This window comes from Triplophysa dalaica, chromosome 2 (genome assembly GCF_015846415.1).
Source record: "Triplophysa dalaica isolate WHDGS20190420 chromosome 2, ASM1584641v1, whole genome shotgun sequence".
Lineage (NCBI taxonomy): Eukaryota > Metazoa > Chordata > Actinopteri > Cypriniformes > Nemacheilidae > Triplophysa > Triplophysa dalaica.
The window spans coordinates 2,862,093-2,885,078 of NC_079543.1; the positions used below are offsets into that span (position 1 = coordinate 2,862,093).

Genomic DNA, 22,986 nt, shown 5'->3' on the forward strand with positions numbered 1-22,986 from the left:
TAATCCTGGTTGGAAGATTACATTTAAAATAAACTGTAATTTATATCTGAAATCTGATTCGGTTGATTTAGATGTTGTCCCAGGGTCAACATGGTGCTGTCCTAAGGACATCAACAACTTGGCGAAAACAGGAGAGCCGTTTCCCGTACAGGGTGTAAACCTTTAGTCCCAGATAAATTTAAATGTTAGAAGTTTCTTGATCGAAAACAACTTGCTTATATTATTTTAAAATATATCAGTGTGTTTGTTTTGTCTCAAGATGTACTCCAGGAATGTTTTTTTGTAAATTATGTGTTTAAAAATGACTTGAATGTCCTAATTAAACTAAGGCCTAGTCCTGTTTTAAATAAATCTCTGTCCAGGAAACCACCCCTGTGTTTTTCAGTAAAAAGAAAGAATTGTTTGGGTTTTTTTTTTTTGATGATTTAACTTTGACGTTTTGGATTTAGTTCTGGAATTATTTTTAAAGTTGTGTTTTTTAAGTAGGTACCCTTGTTCAGAAGAGCGGTGCTTTACATTCGATAAGGAAGGCACAATCTTACTTAGAAATGCGTTACTTCATTTGTTGAGCTGTTACAATGCTAATGCAGATACAGAAGATTAACAGCAAAAATTCCATTGTTTTACGGAAAAACCCTGTAAAAAATGCTGCAAATGCCGAAATTATGTAGTTTTCACAGAGAAAATACGGAAACATTGTCAAATTCTCTGGGAAATGAACAGTGAAATTCCAAAGTTTTCACAAGGAGTGGGGAGGGGGGGAGTGTGGTCATAGTAAGGCTGAGTATAAATTCGACAGGCAGTAGGTTACAGAAGCACACAGTCACAGACAGTCAGGATGAAGGTTCACCTGTTGTGGTCGACTGTTGTTCTTCTCTCTTCTCCTCTCCTCACATTATGTGACCCACTGTGAGTATTCAAAACACTATCAACTTATACGTTCAGTTAGATATCTGTGTCTAAAACTGTGATTTTATCTTCTCAGATTCGTTGTGTCGGCTCCTAATTTGCTGAGGGTTGGTTCCACAGAGAACGTGTTCGTGGAAGCTCAGGATTATAATGGAGGAGACCTGATAGTGAGGATCTTGGTGAAGAACCACCCGCGCAAAAATGTGGAACTCTTTTCTGGATCGGTGACCCTGACAGCGGCCAACAATTACCAGTTGGTTGCAAAGATAAAGGTGATGCAAATGTGAAGAACAAGTGTGTGAATCGTTTGATTCCAGCTACTTGTTTCAAAATGATTTCTCCTTCATTCAAAATAAGAACATGACTGTGTGATTCCATCTCTGAAAATAATATGTTTTGTTGGTATTTAGATTCCCGCAGATAAAAACTACTTCATTGATGATCCTCTGGAGAAGCAGTATGTGTGTTTACAGGCTGTATTTCCGTCTAAAACCCTGGAGAAAGTGGTCATGGTGTCATTTCAGTCGGGATATATATTTGTACAAACAGACAAACCCATCTACACACCTGCTAGCACAGGTAAGATCATGACATCATTTACAACCAGATTTGATCATTCTGAACGATTGAAATAAACTAAATACAGTTGATAGTGATGAATGAATCTCTCAATCCTGTTTGTAGTTCAGTACCGGGTTTTCTCTCTGACTCCAAACCTTCATCCACACATTCAGTCTGAAGTCTCAGTGGATATCATGGTACACGCTTCAATAAGAACACGCTGTTATTCTAGACACAAATACATCACATTTCATTAATATCTCATAAGACTTCTTCTAATGTTTTCTAAAGAATCCACATGAAATCACGGTTGCAACAGAGAAGGTTTTTCCAACGCAAGGGATGAAGTCTGGAAACTACAAAATTCCTGAGGTTGCCAGGTGTGTTGATATTAAAATCCTTTTCATCCCGGGTGAACCGGATTCATTTTTAATTGTCTCTGGCAGAGCTAGTCAACTGCCTTAATATTTCAAATAAGAGGAGAGACTTGTGAGAATGGTGTGCTCAGCCTTTGAAAGTCCAAACCTCTGCTACATTCAATACAAAAGTAATTCCCGTGGCTCATAACCCAGCTGGCACCGGACGTCAATGTAACATCAGATTGATGTTGGACAATTACAGTAGGTAGTCAACCAGAATGCTCTCTACCGCATTAAGTGTCTCCGTTGGGGAAGGGCGGCAGTAAAAAAATGTTTACATGTGAAACTATTTTGCGAAATTTCCTCCAGGAGGCATTTGCGCCTTCAGTACTTAACACTGTGTAATACTTTAAAAAAGTGAAATTTCATGGAATAAATGCATTATTACAAGACAAAACCCAGCTAGCAAAAAGTGTGTTCCATAGACCACTCCAGTCCACGTGCATTCCCACCCTGAATGTTTTGGATGTCTTTCTAAATAACACATGAACAAGTTAATGAGTTAAATCATGTTGAGTTAAGGAATCAATCATCACTTCATTATCTCATTAATGATGAAATAACAACAACAATCAGTGAAATAAACCAGAAATAATAAGAAGTCACCATAATAGTGTTTAGTGTTTCCTTCAGTGGGTTTCTCACCCTTGATTCAGTATGAGAAGTTTGTTTTTAGTTATTTGTGTTTCTGAAGTACATTCAAAACACCTTGAGAGAAGGTGAAATGGATTGTTTCCCTTTAGGTGGTAATTGTAGTAGACGACTTGATTGTTAAATGTAGATGAATTTTGTTATTGTATGACTCAGGGAGGTGAAAAATATTGTGAAGGATTTCGCGTGACTCCCAGCATGCATTGCTGCATGAAGAAAAGATGCAACTCAAGTTGTCACCATTGTTGAGATTCATAAGCTGATTCTTGATGTCTGGAAGTTTAAATGTAATAAAAGTTTCGAACTTTTATTTTTTAGATCATAACTCAAAGTTGGGCAAATTTTCGCAACAACTAGAAAGAAAATTTTTACTTTTCTTGGTTGCTATATTTGAGCTACAGAAAACTTCCTGTAATAAATCAAGGGTAAAGCCCAACTAAAGGAAACACTAAACACTATTATGGTGACTCTTATTGCTCATGTTTTCTTTAGTGATTGTGTTTGTTAACAGTAGCTGTTCATTATTAATGAGATAATAAAGTGATGATTGATTCCTTAACTCAACCTGATTTTACTCATTAACTTGTTCATGTGGTGTAAGGGAGACATCCAAAACATTCCCTGTAGTAATGCACGTGGACTGGAGTGGTCTAATGAACGTCTAATGAACGTCTAAGAAACACATTTTTGCTTGCTGGGAAGGGAGTACATTAAATATTAAAACAAGAGTTATTCACATTTATAATATAAAAAAGTTATATAGGCAAAACATTAAAAAAATCATTAGAACAAACGTGTTATGATCACAAAGGTTCGTAGAGGGATCTTTTTTTTGACAGTCTAAAGCGATAGCAGATGCCTGATAGTTATAAGAACACACTATTATAATAAAAAAGTAACCATCCCAGATAGCATTTTTTTGCGGCCCAAATCTGGCCCACACCTTACTCCCCATTCTTTACTCATCTGGCCCACATACGGCGTGGAATGATGACACTTGTCTGATCCTTTCAGATTTGGGCCACAGGCATGCCAAAGCTATGCCACATGTCAAACATCAGAACAAATAAAGCAGAGCTGAACCAAATATAATCAACAGTTTATTTCAATTCTTACCCAGATTTATCCCAAAACCAACACCTTTCTGTGCTCCTGTTTGACAGAATTTGTATTTAGTTTCATTATTATTATAGTGAGTTATTAGTGATGAACATCTCCTTTTTAAAATAAAAAATATTTACACAGAGAAATACAACAACTGCAACCTGAAATACAACCCAGCTAACAAAAGTTTGTTATAAGAACGTTCCTTAGATTTTTTTTTACATTTTAAAATATTCAAAATGTCAGTTGTTTATGTTTTAAGATTCCCAGATGACAAAAGTCATCATCATGGTGATCAGTGTTTCCTTGAGTTGGGATCGTGACCCTTGACATCTTCTCTTGCAAATATATGTACCTTTAAGGTTCATTTGTAAAAGATATTACAATGATGCTCTGATCAATGGTGTTGGTTGATGGTCAGTGAGATATCTACAATGGTTACGTTAAAATAAATTGCTGTGCTGCTGATCCTGAAAGAACATTAAAACATCTGGGAAGTTGATTACATGTTTAGGTCTACACTTGTTAAAAAAAATTATGTACTCAGAATTTAGACACACAGACATGAAGATTCAGTTTATGAATCTCAACAATGGTAAGAATAAACAAAAGAAAACTTCATGCTGCGATGCATGCTGGGTAACATCATAGCACAAAACTAATTTATAATTCCCAGCATGCATTGCGGTTGATCCGTTTATCTGAGTTAGTTGGTTGTTTCTCACCATTGCTGAGATTCATACATTGATTCTTGATGTGTGTTTGATAGAAATATATAATTTTGTAGTTTTTGTTGAACTCTTCTGCAGTGATGTTGTTTGTTAACAGCAGATGTTCATCACTAATAACTGAATACAAATTCTGTCAAACAGGAGCACAGAAAGGTGTTGGTTTTGGGATAAATCTGGGCCAGAATTGAAATGAACTGTTGTTTATATTTGGTTCAGCTCTGCTTTATTTGTTTTGATGTTTGACATGTGGCATAGCTTTGGCATGCCTGTGGCCCAAATCTGGCAAACAGGAGCGGACCGCACAAGTGCCATCATTCCACGCCGTATGTGGGCCAGATGAGTAAAGTATGGGGAGTAAGGTGTGGGCCAGATTTGGGCTGCAAAAATTTGTTATCTAAGATATTATATTGAAGGCTGTTGAGAAAATATTGTTGCATCTTTAAGCAGTTGCACTTGTTCTGAATGCACTTTCTTGTTGTCCTACAGAGAAAAAATTTAAATGCACTTTGTTTTCATGAGAGAACATTTAATTGTACAACTTTTCAGCAGGCCAGTATGCCTGTACATTATTATTTAATATACACATGAGTGGGGTCAAGTTAAACATCTTTGTTGAATTTTATTTTATACTGTGCATTGTTGCAATGTGCTAAATAAATATTTGCATAATTTGTAATTGATTTATTCTTTTAAACTTTAATATTTATGCAATTGCGATGCTTTGATTTTAGTAAAGTTAGTACACAGTCATAGCCATAAATGCAAGGGTACTAATAATTGGCATAATTTCTTTCGGTGTTTCGGTTTTCGGCCTTGGTTTCCTCTTTTTCGGTTTCGGCCAAGAGTTTTCCTTTCGGTGCATCCCTAGTTTGTAGACGTGCAACAGAAATAAAGTGACAGTGGTGTCTGTAAGTGAAGGTGATAATAGTGTTTGTTGATTATTTCTGTAATTCTGTTGCTTGTCACCATAATTGAGGTTTGTATGAAGAGTGTTGATTTCTAGATGATCTTAGCAAAAGTTTCAATTCTTTCTCCAGTATGATTAAAGTGATATTTCTACTACACCATCATTATTTATGTGTTATTTAAAGGATTTTAGCTTTAGAAGTTCCAGATATGTTCCACAATCAACTACATATATTTGAAGCCTCATGTATAACTTTAGCCAAACTTGATTTCTAACAACTTACAAGTGTTAGTAAGACAACAACACTGAACGTATTAACATCAACATAAATTAATCTCTTAGCATTGGACTATTGATATAAGGAATCTCTGTTCGCCATAATTGTGAGTTCAAAATCTACTGGTCTTTTTCATGTTTTCTTCAGTGATTGTGTTTGTTAACAGCAGGTGTTCATCATTAATGATCAATCATCACTTTTAATGTGAACTCAATTGATTAATTAACTGCATGAATAAATTGACATTTCAGACCAGATAGACTCTGCTTCATTGTAAATTTGTACACCCGTAAGACTCACATACAGTTGAAAGAAAAAGTATGTGAACCCTTTGGACTTACTTGGATTTCTTCATAAATTGGTCATAAAATGTGTTCTGATCTTCATCTAAGTCACAACAATAGAGAAACACAGTCTGCTTAAACTAATACCGCACAAACATTATACGTTTTCATGTTTTTATTGAACACAACATGTAAACATTCATAGTGCAGGGTGCAAAAAGTATGTGAAACCCTAGGCTAATGACTTCTCCAAGAGCTAATTGGAGCCAGGAGTCAGCCAACCTGGGGTCCAATCAATGTGATGAGATTGGATGTGTTGATTAAAGCTGGCCTGTCCAATAAAAAACACACAACAGTTTTGAGTTTGCTGTTCTGAAGAAGCGTTGTCTGATGTGAACCATGGCTTGCACAAAAGAGCTCTCAGAAGACCTACGATCAAGAAATGTTGACTTACATAAAGCAGGAAAGGGCTTCAAAAGTATATCTAAAAGCCTTGAGGTCCATGTGTCCACGGTAAGACAGATTGTCTACAAATGGAGAAAGTTCAGCACTGTTGCCACACTCCCTAGGCGTGGTCGTCCTGTAAAGGTGACTGCAAGAGCACAGCGCAGAATGCTCAATGAGGTGAAGAAGAATCCTAGAGTGTCAGCTAAACACTTACAGAAATCTCTGGCACATGCTAACATTTTTGATGACAAATCTACAATAAGGAAAAACATTAAACAAGAATGGACTTCATGGGAGGACACCACGGAGGAAGCCACTGCTGTCCAAAAAAAACATTGCAGCACGTTTGAAGTTTGCAAAAGAGCACCTAGATGTTCCACAGCACTACTGGCAAAACATTCTGTGGACAGATGAAACCAAAATTGAGTTGTTTGGAAAGAACACACAACGCTATGTGTGGAGAACAAAAGGCACAGCACACCAACATCAAAACCTCATCCCAACTGTGAAATATGGTGGAGGGGGCATCATGGTTTGGGGCTGCTTTGCTGCCTCGGGCCCTGGACGGATTACTTTCATCGATGGAAAAATGAATTCCAAAGTTTTTCAAGACATTTTGCAGGAAAACTTAAGACCATCTGTCCGCCAATTGAAGCTTAACAGAGGATGGACGATGCAACAGGACAACGACCCAAAGCATAGAAGTAAATCAACAACAGAATGGCTTCAACAGAAGAAAATACGCCTGCTGGAGTGGCCCAGTCAGAGTCCTGACCTCAACCCGATTGAGATGCTGTGGCATGACCTCAAGAGAGCGATTCACACCAGACATCCCAAGAATATTGCTGAACTGAAACACTTTTGTAAAGAGGAATGGTCCAAAATTTCTCCTGACCGTTGTGCAGGGTCTGATCTGCAACTATAGGAAACGTTTGGTTGAGGTTATTGCTGCCAAAGGAGGGTCAACCAGTTATTAAACCCAAAGGTTCACATACTTTTTGCACCCTGCACTATAAATGTTTACATGTTGTGTTCAATAAAAACATGAAAACGTATAATGTTTGTGCGGTATTAGTTTAAGCAGACTGTGTTTCTCTATTGTTGTGACTTAGATGAAGATCAGAACACATTTTATGACCAATTTATGAAGAAATCCAAGTAAGCACAAAGGGTTCACATACTTTTTCTTTCAACTGTATATACACCAGCGGGTGTCCATTTAACACCAGGGACTTTGCTGTGCTGCAGAGACATTTGATTTATGACAACATATCCCCAATTTATGTGAATGTACCCTACCAACATGTATACATACATGTTCATAACTTGATTCTGGGTAAACATCGGAGAAACCCAGATGTGTTTGGAGGCAATGGTATTTTTTCCATATGGGGGATATATGTTGATAATCCAACAACACTATAGAGCACATTCGGGTTTAAAGAAAATAAAGCTAAGTCATGTTAGAGTTGGGTGTTGCCAATTATTTTATGAATGACACGCATCGCAATACACACAAGCAAACACGCGCAGAGTTTTGCACAGGCACTCTGATCTCACTCGCTGAATTTCTCAATTTGAACTTGTACAGAACTTGTACTTCAAAGGATCTGCCCTTATAAGTGCATGGGGCACATGAATGAGATTGGAAACCACCCGATGATTCGATAATAGCGTTCAGCACAGATCGATTATTTCACTTAAGACGCCATTTTAACATCAAGGGACAGGAATTACTTTTGTGCTGAATGTATTAGAGTTTTTTATTTTTTATTTTATTAATTCAATATCCTTACCGATATCTTCTTGCAAAAATAATAATACTATCCACATCTTGAAACTGGAGTATGTGGACACTTGTGTGCGAGTTTTAATATATGACCTGTAAGTAACAACAATAAAAAAAAAAAACGTAAAAAAAACCCAAATAGCAATAAATGAAGAAATGCAACAAAACAGAAGAGATTATGATATGGGGAAAAACTGTCCCGCATCCTATTTATACTTTTGGAATCTGGCCTTCAAAGAAAAGTAGTTGAAGACCCCTGGTCTACGGTGTTTTTATCAGGACACCGTAGATGTATGTACATGAAAATAGCCCCTCACTTAATCACTGTATATAGCAGTGGATATGAAATCAATTTTTATTTTAACTCTATTCATGATCTGAAGTTTGTTTTAATGTTATCAAATCTGACATGTTAATGTTTGAAGTCCTGGGATCTGGAAGATGGTGACACGGTACACAAACACCCCGCAGAAGAACTTCACTGCAGACTTTGAGGTCAAAGAATACGGTGAGAAGTGTGTCAACAAATTGAGTCCTACATTGAGATTATTGAGAATATTGAGTTTATCTGTTTGTGTTTTGGTTTGCAGTACTTCCAACTTTTGAAGTCACATTAACCCCCAGCAAGTCGTTCTTCTATGTTGCTGATGAGCTTTTAACAGTCGACATTACTGCCAAGTAAGAGGAATTATTTTTACGTTTACATTTTTAAATTTTGCGCATGCTTTTATCCAAAGCTTTATCCCGTTCTAAAAGCTACAAAATACTGCAGTATGAGCAAGCAAAACTCTTTCAAGATGACGTTTCTGCTTTTTTGATCCGTGAGCTTTTGTATAGCAACAACCCAGCTAATAAAAATGTGTTCTAAGAACATCTAACTTACATTAAAACCATTGAGAAGAAATGTTTTCATAGCTTAATGGTAAAGGAGTAGTTTACTTTCAAAATGAAAATTGAGTCATCATTTACTCACCCTCTTGTCATTTCAATCCTGTATGACTTTCTTTCTTCCGCAGAACACAAACACTGGGTACAGTAGAAGGGAATGGGGGGCTGTGCTGTTCTGTTATAAACATTTTTCAAAATATCTTATCTTTTGTTCTCAGGGCTCTAGACAAATTTTTCCCACTGGTCACACTTTCTCAGTGGGTCGCACAAATTTACTATAAAAAAGGGTGTGACCAAATTGTAATCTAATTACACAGCTCATTTGAATGCTTGATTCTAATTGGCCATTCGCGACACACCAAGGGTTGTTATTTTCCAATATACAACCGCTTAAAACTAATAACACCCTGTAACCCCATTAATGCAAATCATTTTGAGAGGTGCAGTTTAATATTACACAAAAATTAGTAATACATATGTCTTTTGATAACATATATATTTATTATATATGTAACGCCCCCTACCCCTTTGTATGGTGTGATTCGGGTTCAACTATTTTGATCTCGACTAAAAAGATATATAATACAACTATCCTACTCTGATGCAACTACCTAGTACTTAGAAAATGTAAATGAAGGAACAGGGGTAAGTACTATTTCAAAATAGTTTAATTAAAGAATAAAGCAACTATAAAACCAGAAATAAAAGATTAAATAAAAGATTTGGTTCTTGTCAAGAAATAAGTTTAGCAAAACATTACTATAAATTCACAGTATAAAGAATAGTAAACAGTGAAAATACCTGAATGAATATACAAGTTACAACAGTACAACAATACTGAGTGAACTACCTTGTATACGCTTGCACAATCGTGAAGCAGTGAAATAGTACACTTAACATGCACTAAAATTAACAGCCGGTTTTACACATGTTAACAAAACTGTATTGCCTTCAAACGTAAGAAGTAAATGATAACTTTTACACAATAAACCAAGTGGGCCCACTCACACACTCAATCGTACTCACACAACCCCCGATGCAGGCCCGTGTCGAGGCCTGTGAAACTTAAAATGGCCGCTTCGCTCAAGTGAGCAGATAAAACGTAGACACACAGTGCCTAGGCTCTTTAATCCAAAGCACCAATATAAATCGCCTGCTAAGATCCTTCCGAAAAGCACCGATAGTCCCTCGTAGCTGGAGGAACACCCAACGCTTCCGGTGGCCGGGTGCGCTATCCGGTTATTTCCGTAGCTCTCTCCCTCGTAGATTGAAACTCGCACGGCGGTTTTAAAATATCTCGTTGTACTCTCTCCAGCTCTCATAGAGAAACGAAACACGGGAGAACACAAACGTTAACAAAAAGGTGCAATGATATTTTTTAACACACACCGATCTAAGAAATTAAAGCTTTTGCCGTATCGTGTAAAACAGCAATGTACCGAACGCCTCGATACTAATTGTTAACCCATGTCTTGAGCTAACTTTAACTTCAAAGTCAAAGACAAACGTACTCAATTTTAAACTGAAATAAAATCGCGTTTTGCCAAGAAACTCACAAGTTATATACCTACGAACGACTTCTCCGCTTCTCATGTCTCTTCTCTTTCTTTCTTTTTTTTCCTTCCTCCTCCACGTAACCAATAGCATTACAGACACACACATTGGAGGCGGGTTTAAGATACTAAGCATCCAATAACATTATACACAGCAAACGATATTGCACACACACGTGTTTTACATGTGTTATTCAACCAAACCTTACGTAGAAAGACGAAAGGGACATTGTGCGTATGAACGTAATCGTTTTAAATTACATTATCTCGGAATTAGAGACAAGAAACATAAAATGCTTATACATATAATAAACAAACCAAAAAAACTGCAAATACAAATGATTTAACCCCATTCCTCCTAGTACTCTTGTTCAATACGGGTTACACTCTCCCCCTTCTAGACGATCTCATGCCCCCATGAGATTACTTTAAACTGGGACAGATAACCTGGGCTCCAAAGAAATAGTTAACTGACCATACTTCGAACATAGAGCTAAAGGGTCACACCACACTGTGTCGCATAAGTTTTTCCTTAGCTTTACACGTTCCTCAAAATTTACTGCCATTCCTCTATGTATTAAAGTTAAAGGGCGGGTAGAGGACTGACCCAGTCTATCGTAGCTGAGCTTTATAACGGGTCTAATTTCTCTTCTGGGGTGTAAAGGGACATGTTCTGCCACATCTTTCGGAGGCGTCTCGTTACGGGTCTCTGCCCCTTCCTGCTCCAGACCTCCTGCTTCTGCTGGATTTGATTCTTCCAGGTCCTCTTCAGCACTCAGTGGTATAGTCTAATTCCCGGGAGTGCTAGGTGAATTAATCACCTTATACACAGCTTTTTCCTACTCAGCAGGTATAGACTGGTCACTGTAATCTGGTTGTGGTTGTATGTCAACCCGGTCTGGGTAAAAGTTGCACAACTCCTCTTCACTTTCAGAATCACAGCTAAGATTTCCATCTATTGTTGTCACATTTGTCCCTTCTAATCCTTTTCCTTGTTTTCTAATCACTGATCGGGCTCTTGTCTCCGGCGGCACCCGTACAGCTTTTAGATCTTCGGGAACAGTCAGTCTCACATCAGGTCGGATTGGTAAGATATGGTCACGATGCAGCGTTCTCACACTCCCCATACCTCGTTCAGGTTTTAGGCGGTACACAGGTAAGTTCTTCAACTTCTCCACTACCAGGTAGGGAAAATAATTCCACTTATCTCCAAGTTTGTGTTTTCCAGTCACAGCAAGATTTCTTATCAACACACGGTCTCCTACAGCCAAAGTCTGGTGTGTTACACATTTGTCATACAACCGCTTGTTCATCTGCTGACTTTTCTGGGCAGTTTCAGTTGCTAGCTGATAGGCTCTCTGCAAATCCGATTTCATCCTCTCCACATATTGTTGATGGATACTGACTCCTTTTCCAACCGACGATGTTCCGAAGCACACATCCACTGGTAAACGAGCCTCTCGTCCAAATAGAAGATAGTATAGCGAGTACCCAGTTGATTCGTTCCTAGTACAGTTGTATGCGTGTACCAAGCAATTAATGTGTTCACTCCATCTGCTTTTCTCAGCAGGATTCAGCATCCCTAGCATGGAAAGGAGTGTTCAGTTGAATCTTTCGGGCTGTACGGTTTGGTTCTGGATTTCTGGCTACCAAGCATCTTCAGTAACTCTTTTATGAGACCAATCTCAAAATCTCTTCCTTGATCCGAATGGATACGAGAAGGTAGACCATAATGGATGAAAAATTTGTCACAAAGGGTCTTGGCCACTGTCAACGGTTTCTGGTCCTTGCAGGCAAACGCTTGTGCATATCGTGTGAAGTGGTATGTTACAACAAGAACATTTCCAATACTTCTGGAGTCTGGCTCGATGGACAAAAAGTCAATGCACACAAGGTCAAATGGCCCACTGCTGGTCATGTGATTCATCGAAGCAACCTTCTTCGGCAGAGTCTTTCTTGTTATACAACTTCCACAACACTTTATGTATTGCTCTATATGCAGAGACATCTTTGGCCAGTAGAAGCAATCTTTCACAAGTTTAGTAGTTTTCTCAACTCCCAGATGTCCTGAGCTATCATGCAGTAAGCATAATACTTGGGACCAGTACTTTTCAGGAAGGACTAACTGCAATTTTTCTCTTCCTGGCGTGCTATGAGTAACACGGTACAACAGATTATTGTGAATCTTCAATATAGAACATTGTCTTTGCAGAAGAGCAATGGAAGCATTGAAACTTTTCCTGGAGGTAAGTATTCTCCCTGACTCTACTTCCCGCTTTACTTCACCAATTATAGGATCTTCCTCTTGGGCTTTTCTCAAATCTGCAGTTCTTAGTTGTTCCATTGGACTTAGACTCAGCACATTAGGACAGGCATAAGCATCGGGAATGCTCTGCGGGGGTAGTCCTAGATGATCCACCAATCTAGAGGATTCCTCCCCTTCAGGAACTAGGGCTAATTGGCAAATGGCTCGGACTGCAGACTTGGGAATCTCCTTCCACTCAGAGCACGGGGACGGTTCACATTGATGATGGGATAACAGGTCTGCATCGACGTTGTGACGACCAGGTTTGTAATTCAAGGTAAAGTAATACGTAGCTAATGCAGCTAACCACCGATGGCCTGTGGCATTTAACTTGGCACTTGACAAAACATAGGTGAGTGGATTGTTGTTCGTCATTACCACAAATTAGGCTCCATAGAGGTAGTCATGGAACTTGTCCACCACCGCCCACTTCAATGCCAGGAACTCGAGTTGATGTACCGGATATCGACGTTCTGATAAACTCAGCTTCCTACCTGCATAGGCTACTGGCCTTAACCCATCGGGGTGTTCTTGATTCAATACCGCCCCAAGTCCATTCAAACTGGCATCCACTGTTGTGGCGAATCGGCCTTCCATCGCAGAAAGAAATCTCAGAGACAAGGGTTCCAGGTGCCAAGAGTTTAAACTTTATTTGCCCGGACAAACAAAGTGGGATATTCAGAGTTCATCTGAAGGGATCCAACGAATACATATCTGACTCCATCTTTTATACATTGTTTTCCAGTTGTTATCACAGTTTAAACCAATCATGTGTGCATGACATCGTCTTCTTCCAATCAGTTTTCATATGATATCACCTTTTCGTTAGCCCGTCCCTCTGCCCTCATAGTTCCGGCCTGCCCTATTAAGATTTAATGGTGGCGTGAACTCCTCAAAAACAGGCGCCTCTTATCTTAACACTTTCCTGGGGGTTTCGGGGGCGATACATGATTTAACCATGTTCCTATCAAAGGTGAACTTATGGTTTAGCGATAATAAGCTTCCCGGTGTCCTTGGTGATATGTTATTTACTTAAACTTCCCTACAAAAATGTGTGGGGTGTACGTCTTAGTTCTAAAAGATATATGGCGTGTGTGCAGATGTTCATCAGCTCATACTTATACATGAGGCCCAATATTGTTTCATAAGAATACATGAAACCTATAACTAACTAAATGTATTATTTTATATAAGAAAACTCAACACTATAATAGAAAAACCACCATACCACGTGTAAGACATAAGGCTTGGTAGGGTCTGCAAAAGCAAGCACAGGTGCATGGGTGAGGCGGTGAATGATGTTGTGGAAAGCTGTGGTACAGGCATCATCCCAGCGAGTTCCAAAGGGATCCAACTCCTTGAAGTACAGAGGACGATCTGCGGATTTCTTTGTACGCCTAGATGTCGGTGGGTAACCTTTGGTAAGTGCCGTTAGAGGCCGTACGATGGCGGAGTAATCTTTTACAAACCGCCGATAAAATCCACAAAATCCAAGGAAAGACCTGAGGGACTTCAAATCAGTATGCATCTTCCATTTAGTTACAGCTTCAATTTTGGCAGGATCTGGGGACACTCCCGCGGCTGACACAATGTGACCCACGTACCGTACTCGTGATTGACTGAACTGGCATTTGTCAATCGACACTTTGAGTCCACACTCTCTCAAACGGTCCAGTACTTTCAACAGCCTTTCCTCATGTTCTTCAAGCGTACTCCCAAACACGATGATGTCATCAAGGTAAACGATTACATGAAGGAGTTGCATATCACCAACGGCCTTCTCCATTAGCCGCTGGAACGTGGCTGGAGCTCCTGTAATACCTTGAGGCATGCGTTCAAACTGGAAAAACACAACCGGACAGATGAAGGCTGTCTTCTCTTTATCTTCTTCCGCCATAGGTATGTGATAATATCCACTGCGAAGATCCAATACAGAAAACCATCTACTATCTGCTAAACAGTCCAGCGCATCCTCGATCCTAGGGGTGGTGTACTGATCTGGAATAGTACGTGCATTAAGTGTTCGGTAGTCAATACACATTCTGATTTCATTTTTCTTCCTGGCAATTATTATAGGGGAGGCATATGGGCTTCTCGATTCCTTTATGATTCCAGCTACCAATAGATCCTTGATGTGTACATCCTTGATGTCCGCAGGTGCAAGGCGTCTGGATCGTTCTCTGAATGGCTTGTTGTCATGAAGCCGAATATGATGTTCCACCCCTTCAGCTAATCCCACATCCCATTCATGTATAGAAAACACATGTCCTCGGACTGAAAGCTTCTGTCTCAGCTTCTTCTCCCATGCCTCCGGAATTTCTGCTTCACCAAAATTAAACAGACGAGAGTCTATTACAGCTGACTTTGGACTTCCCACAGTAGCAAGGACAGTGTCTGTAGGGTACACGTTGGCAATTACTGTGCCAGGTGAGATAGGAATATCTCTTGAGGTCACATTCTGCATTGGCACTTTGATGGTCTTTTCCTAAATAGCAGAAAAAGGCAGTAACAGAGGAATTATTAGAAGTCCAGCAGGCAAGCTATCCCCAACTGGTCAGTCCACCTCAAAGAACTTTCTCTTCAGCATCTTGTCAGTATGTAGTTGGCAAAGGGTGCATACTTCTCCTCGTGATGGGATAACACAATCTCCCGGGCCCATCCACTTTTCCCTCAGATGTTTCAGGAAGAGTTTTATTCCCAGGTATTTGTAGAATACAGATTTCTGAGTGACAAGTCTGAATTCTCAAAGCATGGGCTACACTGGATCCATCAAACTCTCGACTGAGGACAGTAAGACGTATTAAGAAGCTAGCATTAGTACCAATTATGACTGGCAACTGTGTAGGACCCTGAGGTTCTGGGCATACCAACGCCAGGATCGACAAGGATTCTTCCACCCCAATGACCGAAGCAGGAAACGTGACATCAACTACCACATATCCCTTATACGGGTAACTGGAGGAACTGAGAACCCATATGGACAGTCCTGTCAACGGATTAATGGGTACATCAGGCAGGTTCTTGGAATACCAGTACCTGTTTTCTAAGTGCTTGCACTTCTGAATCATCAGTTTTCGCTTCGCGTAGAAGACTTTTCCTTAGCTTTTAACACCATCGATGAAGTAGCTACTGGATTGAAATCACCACCACGTAGACGTGACCTCAACTCCTGAATTTCAGACTTAAGCTGAATGACAGAAGGGCTAATCCTCTCATCTTCATGATACTGTATGGATTTGGCTTTTGCAGTCATCCGGTGTCGGGCAGCTTAATTTTACTCCGCCTCCCGTATCTCCTTTAATAGACTTTAATAGAAAGAGGAAGGACGATTCTTACGTTCTCTAAGTCCTAACTGTAACAGCAGCATATCTGAATGTACAGTGCCTCTTATCAGCTGTTCCACACACACTTTATCAACCAGGTTGGAGGACAATCCATCTCGTTCTACTACTTTACAGAGAGCCTTATCAATCCTTCTCAGGAATCTAGACAGAGCTTCGCCTGCATTTTGACGCATCAAACGAAACTTGAAGTACAAGTCCTCACCAGACCCGGAGGATCCAAAAGTACTCTCTAAGGCTTCCAAATACTGCAATGCACTTGCTTCAGGATTGGAGAAACGGACAGGTCATATGATTTCCGAAGCAGGTCCCTTGACACTGTCGATGATTCTGCGCCGTTTTTCCTTTTCAGAGCATTCACACTACGTTATCATTAGACAGGCTTGTTCCATCCAGTTTTCAATACTTTCTTCTCCCATCGGTGTTGGCACTGTGGCAGAAAGGGTACGCAGTCGTGGGTAAGCGCTGCTATCTCCAGGGTGCTTTGCAGTCTTTTCCAGAATCTCACCCAAGGCACGTATAATGTATTCCGGGGAACCTTCAGCCGAGCTACGTGTAGTAAACAAAGCTTGTACATCTGTTAAGGACTTTCCCACTGCCATCAGGGATTTGGTAAGCTTTTCGGTAAAAACCTGAGAAGTCGTTTCAGGTGAGGTCTCCTTTGTAGATACTACTACGACTGTCCATGGCTCACCTGTCTCATTAGGAGTCACTTCAGGGGGTACACGAGTAGACTCAACAGTTTGTTTGCACTCGCACAACACCAGCATGGCATGTGAGGTAGGTCCTTCTCTTGTGTCTCTTACACAAACTTTTCCTAGCGCTTTCACAGTCTGCATTACATCTTCGATAACTGCTACTTCAGTATCTGTAGGTACATTGAACCACATCAGAGCATGTGCCTCTTCTGGGCTTTTTTCTGCGATAACAACCAGCTGCCTGTACATTATCCCTTACATAATGACCTCAGTTGATGTATCATTCTCGTAATTTCTTTTACAGGTGTAAAAACTCAGCTTTTTAAAACTCAGCTTTCCTGTATTTTAGCAGTAAGAGCAGTGCGTAAGCAACACAAGGTTGTGAGTTCAATTAATAATGATAAGAACAATTCTAAAGGAAACATCAAACACTATCAGGGTGATTTCTTAATATTCATATAGACTTTATCTAATATATTTTAGTTTGTCATGACTCATATCTGATATATTTAGGAGCTCTTTACTTAAAAACATAGAATAAAATCTACTCAATCTAATTGAGTGGAAATCCTTGCCTCAATTTTATTGAGTAGATTCAGGAAATTTGCATGTAGTTTACTTTGCTACCTAATATATGTAAGTAAAATTTAACTGATTTGCATGGGTAATATTTACTAACCCTCCAGAATATTTTTTTCAGTGCACCTTATACTTTTTTATTCAATTTAATATTTTTTCAGTTTCACTGTATCAACCTTGACAACATTGTTTTAGAAACCCAGGCATTTTTTATGCTGTGAATGATGAGGAAAAGCTTACTTTCAGTCCTTAAAAATGTTTTAGCTATCTGTTTGGGAAGAAGGTTGAGGGACAAGCGTTTGTGGTGTTTGGTGTGATGGATGGTGACAGTAAAACAAGTATCGCCGCCTCTCTACAAAGAGTCCCAGTAAGCATTACAGCCGAGCATGAACAAACCTCTACTTACAAATTCAACAGTACTTAAATAAATTCAGATTACATTATACACATATTAATAATGTTCTGGGTCTGATATATAAACAGATAGAAGAAGGAAAGGGTTCAGCTGAACTGACCAGGGACATGATCATTCAGACCTTTCCAAACATCCTCCAGCTGGTTGGGAAATCACTCTTTGTTTCAGTCAGCGTTTTAACAGAGACCGGTGAGATCAATACACGCTGTTTATCTGTTGTTTATTATGTTTATGTGTTTGTGTCTATATACTGTTGACATAATGGTGTGTGTGTGTGTTTCAGGCAGTGAAATGGTGGAAGCACAAAAGAGAGGCCTTCAGATTGTGACGTCACCGTACACCATCCACTTCAAGAGAACACCTCAATTCTTCAAACCTGGAATGCCCTTTGACGTCTCGGTATGAATCTAGACTAAAAGGGTTCAACCGTGAAGACCTTGATTATAAATCTGTGAAGTTACATCACAGTTATTAGATGTGTTATTTGTTAATTTTTTTATTTTTCTGTGTCTTCAAAAAGGTTTACGTGACAAATCCTGACCAGACACCTGCTAAAGATGTGCCAGTGAAGGTCAACCCTGGAGGGGTCATAGGTCAAACAAAAGCTAATGGCATTGCAAAGGTCACCGTCAATTCTCAGGGAGGCTCTCCATCACTGCAGATTGACGTAAGACCTGTTTGACATTGCTGATCTGGGATATTCCATTTAATAGAAGTGCAACTGTTGATATTTATTTATATCTGTATATACACTCATACAGTTTTTATATATTTTCAGGCAAAGACCAATGATCCACAATTACAAGATGTACAGCAGGCAGTGAAGAAGATGACAGCTCAAGCGTACGTTCCCAAAAGCAACTCCCAAAACTACCTGCACATCGGCATTGATGCTGCCGAGCTCGAGATCGGTGATCAGATGAAAGTCAACTTGAACACAGGAAAAAGTCCAGGAGCCAAAGATCAAGATTATACGTACATGGTGAGAGAAGTTAATGACCGTCTGTATAAGTCACATGACTTTAACGAGATAATGGCAGACACAGACCACTGCTTCTGGGTTTGATCACACAATTTTTACAGATAAGTTCAGACCTTGTCCAATTCAACTATGGTTCCTAATTCCAACACCATACTCCAGTGAGAGCCCAAAGGCTTTTTAAAATCTTCAAAATTTAATAGGTTGGCAAAACAAAAGTACCAGGTCGATTTATTGTCATTTAATACAAAAAAATAAACATAAATGATACAATTAGCTTTCTGTTTGACACTGAATGAACACTTAAGTATCTTGTTAATCATTTGTCTGTTATTTTCAGATCATCAGTAAGGGGCATATCTTGATGGTGGACAGGTTTAAGAGAAGAGGACAGTCTTTAGTCACTCTCTCTCTACCTGTGACTAAAGACATGGTGCCATCTTTCCGCTTCCTGGCGTATTATCATGTGGGATCAAATGAGGTGGTGTCTGATTCCGTCTGGGTTGATGTGAGGGACACATGTATGGGAACAGTAAGTAAACCATCAAAATAAATGATCTGAACAAAACATTCAATCCAACAATATTGACTATCATTACTGTAACAGGTAGTGGTTTCTACAATTATAAAATGTTACATCTTCTATTTAGTATACAAATAAAAACCCATACTGTACACCAGTGTTTCCCAAAGTTCTAGTCTGTGACCAAATTGTCAACTAATTTTCCTACCAGTGCGATAATTTTTTCTTAAAGAGTACCTAGCATATGTTTTTTAGGCCATACTTTGGTTTATGGAGTGTCCAACATCAAGTTTATGTACATAAACTTGTGTTAAAACACTATAATTTCGTAATTATAGCCAGTTATTCGTACCTTACTTCTTGACTGACTCTCAAATGATTCGTTCCGTGATTCATCCGTCTAGGCCCCGCCTACCCGCAAACCTTGTGTCATGTGATTGGTCAGATGGTTTAGTCTGTTGTGATTGGTCAAACGCGTTCATCATTTGTCGCAAATGGAACCCCCCTACCATCATTACAGGATTACGGTTAACATGTGGTTGGATGTCATTTATATTATCTGTGTAGCTAGAGATGATGGCGATTTTACCGTACCAATTTGAGCCCATGTCTGACGAGGAAGAAGATGCTAATCCACAACAAACTCCACCACAACTGGAGCAGGATGTTTGTCAGTGGCAAGTGACAACTCTTGTCATAAAAGCTCCAAGTGTGACAGCATGCACGTTGTGCTTTTGCTCATCAATGAAACTGATTTTTTTTCTTAAAATACTGTTAATACCTTAGTAATACTATTATTTTGTCTTAATGAAAGACACCAGAGCTCCAATAGAGTAGTATTGCATACGTCGTATCTTCGATTAGTATTTAGTTTGATCACATTTATAACAGATAGATACAGCTTTACGATTAAGACGAGGGGTAGGCTGAACCAAAGCACATGCGCACCCATTGTCAACAGAAATCAGACATCAGTTTCACCCAGAACATGCGGCTCATGTCCAGCATCTTTTAGCGCTGGGATGGCTCCATATCTGTTTCAAACGATCTCCAAATCCAGCGTTTTATCCACCGTTTATATAACATTCATCACTCAAATGCAGTGAACAAACAAAATCTGAACTTCGCGAACATATGCTCTCTCTCTCTCCTGCACACAAGTGAAATTGATTTCTGCGCATGCTCCTTCTCCTACTCCTTGCTTTTCTGGGAGAATTGTCCAATAAGGGACTATGAAAAATTGTTACAAAACAGTTTTACATGTTCGAAAAAAACTTTTCGAAACCGTTATGATCGCTGGGGAGTGTATCGAGCACAGAAATACTACATAATAGGCCCAACTTATTTTTTGACCAGTTGACCTTGTTAAGCATGAGAAGACAGCACGTTTAACACTGTAATGCAGTCAGAATGCATGAAACACCATTGCAGGGTAAGTTGGTCCAAAGTTTATTTTTTCCAGTGTAACATTATTGACCTTGCTTTGTTCTTAAATTGACCGTGTTTTATAATGTGCAGAGTTTTAATTCATAGAATTTAAATACAAAGCATTAATATTAATCTTATTTTTAGCAGTTTATTTACGTTTGTGTTTTATATTTCGCACTTAACAATATTATATATTGCTTAAATGTCCATCCATCCATCCATTTTCTACCGCTTATCCGCAGCCGGGTCGCGGGGGCAGCAGTCTAAGCAGGGATGGCCAGACTTCCCTCTCCCTAGACACTTCCTCCAGCTCTTCCGGGGGGACACAGAGGCGTTCCCAGGCCAGCCGGGAGACATAGTCCCTGCAGCATGTCCTAGGTCTTCCCCGGGGCCTCCTCCCAGTGGGACATGCCCGGAACACCTTCCCGGGGAGGGCGTCCAGGGGGCATCTGGAAAAGATGCCCGAGCCACCTCAGCTGGCCCCTCTCGATGTGGAGGAGCAGCGGATCTACTCTGAGCTCCTCCCGAGTGACCGAGCTTCTCACCCTATCTCTAAGGGATCGCCCAGCCACCCTGCGGAGAAAGCTCATTTTGGCCGCCTGTATCCGGGATCTTGTCCTTTCAGTCATGACCCACAGCTCATGACCATAGGTGAGAGTGGAAACGTAGATTGACCGGTAAATCGAGAGCTTTGCCTTGCAGCTCAGCTCCTTCTTCACCACGACAGACTGGTACAGCGACTCCATTACTGCAGAAGCTGCACCGATCCGTCTGTCAATCTCCCATTCCATCCTTCCCTCACTCGTGTACAAGATCCCCAGATACTTGAACTCCTCCACTTGAGGCAGGAACTCTCCACCTTCCTGAAGTGAGCAATCCACCCTTTTCCGACTGAGAACCATGGCCTCAGATTTCGAGGTGCTGATTCTCATCCCAGCCGCTTCGCACTCGGCTGCAAACCGTCCCAATGCATGCTGAAGGTCCTGGTCTGATGAGGCCAGCACGAAGACATCATCCGCAAAGAGCAGAGATGAAATCGTGTGGTCCCAAAACCCAATGCCCTACGGCCCCTGGCTGCGCCTAGAAATTCTGTCCATAAAAATTATAAACAGAACCGGCGACAAAGGGCAGCCCTGCCGGAGTCCAACATGCACCGGAAACAAGTCTGACTTACTGCCGTCAATGCGAACCAGGCTCATGCTCCGGTCGTACTGGGACCGGATAGCCCTTAGCAAAGGGTCCCGAATCCCATATTCCCGGAGCACCCTCCACAAGATGCCGCGAGGGACACAGTCGAATGACTTCTCCAAATCAACAAAACACATGTGGAATGGTTGGGCAAACTCCCATGAACCCTCCAGCACCCTGGAGAGGGTATAGAGCTGGTCCAGTGTTCCACGACCGGGACGGAAACTACAGTGTTCCTCCTGAATCCGAGGTTCTACCATCGGCCGGATTCTCCTCTCCAGTACCCTGGCATAGACTTTCCCGGGGAGACTGAGAAGTGTGATCCCCGATAGTTGGAGCACACCCTCTGGTCCCCCTTCTTAAAAAGAGGGACCACCCCCCCCGGTCTGCCAGTCCAAGGGCACTGTCCCCGTTCCCCACACGATGCTGCAGAGGCGTGTCAGCCAAGAGGAGTTTCTTGACTACCTTGGTGACTTCGGCCCGGGTGATGGGCGAGTCCACCTCTGAGCCCTCAGCCTCAGGTTCCTCAATGGAAGACGTGACGGCAGGATTGAGGAGATCCTCGAAGTATTCCTTCCACCGCCCGACGATATCCCCGGTCGAGTTCAACAGCTGCCCCCCTCCACTGTAAACAGCGTTGGTAGGGCACTGCTTACCCCTCCTGAGGCGCCGGACGGTTTGCCAGAATCTCTTCGAGGCCGACCGATAGTCCTTCTCCACGGCCTCACCGAACTCCTCCCTGGCCCGAGTTTTTGCCTCCCCAACCATCCGGGCTGCCGTCCGCTTGGCCTGACGGTACCTGTCAGCTGCCTCTGGAGTACCAGAAGCCAGCCAGGCCCGATAGGACTCCTTCTTCAGCTTGACGGCATCCCTTACTTCCGGTGTCCACCACTGGGTTCGGGGATTGCCGCCTTGACAGGCACCGGAGACCTTACGGCCACAGCTCCGAGTGGCCGCGTTGACAATTTGCTTAAATGATTTTTGTTTAACTCACAGATATAACAAAATAA

At 40.8% G+C, this 22,986-nt stretch overlaps 1 protein-coding gene across 1 annotated transcript in view; it reads left to right on the plus strand.

The window, feature by feature from the left end:
- Positions 1 to 749: 749 nt before the first annotated feature.
- LOC130435269 (complement C3-like) overlaps positions 750 to 22,986 on the plus strand; it is a 44,052-nt gene continuing 21,815 nt past the window's right edge. Inside the window, exons 1-13 of the mRNA XM_056765758.1 lie at positions 750 to 909; positions 986 to 1,181; positions 1,320 to 1,488; positions 1,594 to 1,667; positions 1,762 to 1,850; positions 8,505 to 8,587; positions 8,670 to 8,757; positions 17,708 to 17,810; positions 17,927 to 18,047; positions 18,142 to 18,257; positions 18,379 to 18,525; positions 18,637 to 18,840; positions 19,178 to 19,369. Of these exons, the coding sequence (XP_056621736.1) occupies positions 839 to 909; positions 986 to 1,181; positions 1,320 to 1,488; positions 1,594 to 1,667; positions 1,762 to 1,850; positions 8,505 to 8,587; positions 8,670 to 8,757; positions 17,708 to 17,810; positions 17,927 to 18,047; positions 18,142 to 18,257; positions 18,379 to 18,525; positions 18,637 to 18,840; positions 19,178 to 19,369 (1,653 nt within the window). The 5' untranslated portion in view covers positions 750 to 838. The remainder of the gene's footprint in view (positions 910 to 985; positions 1,182 to 1,319; positions 1,489 to 1,593; positions 1,668 to 1,761; positions 1,851 to 8,504; positions 8,588 to 8,669; positions 8,758 to 17,707; positions 17,811 to 17,926; positions 18,048 to 18,141; positions 18,258 to 18,378; positions 18,526 to 18,636; positions 18,841 to 19,177; positions 19,370 to 22,986) is intronic.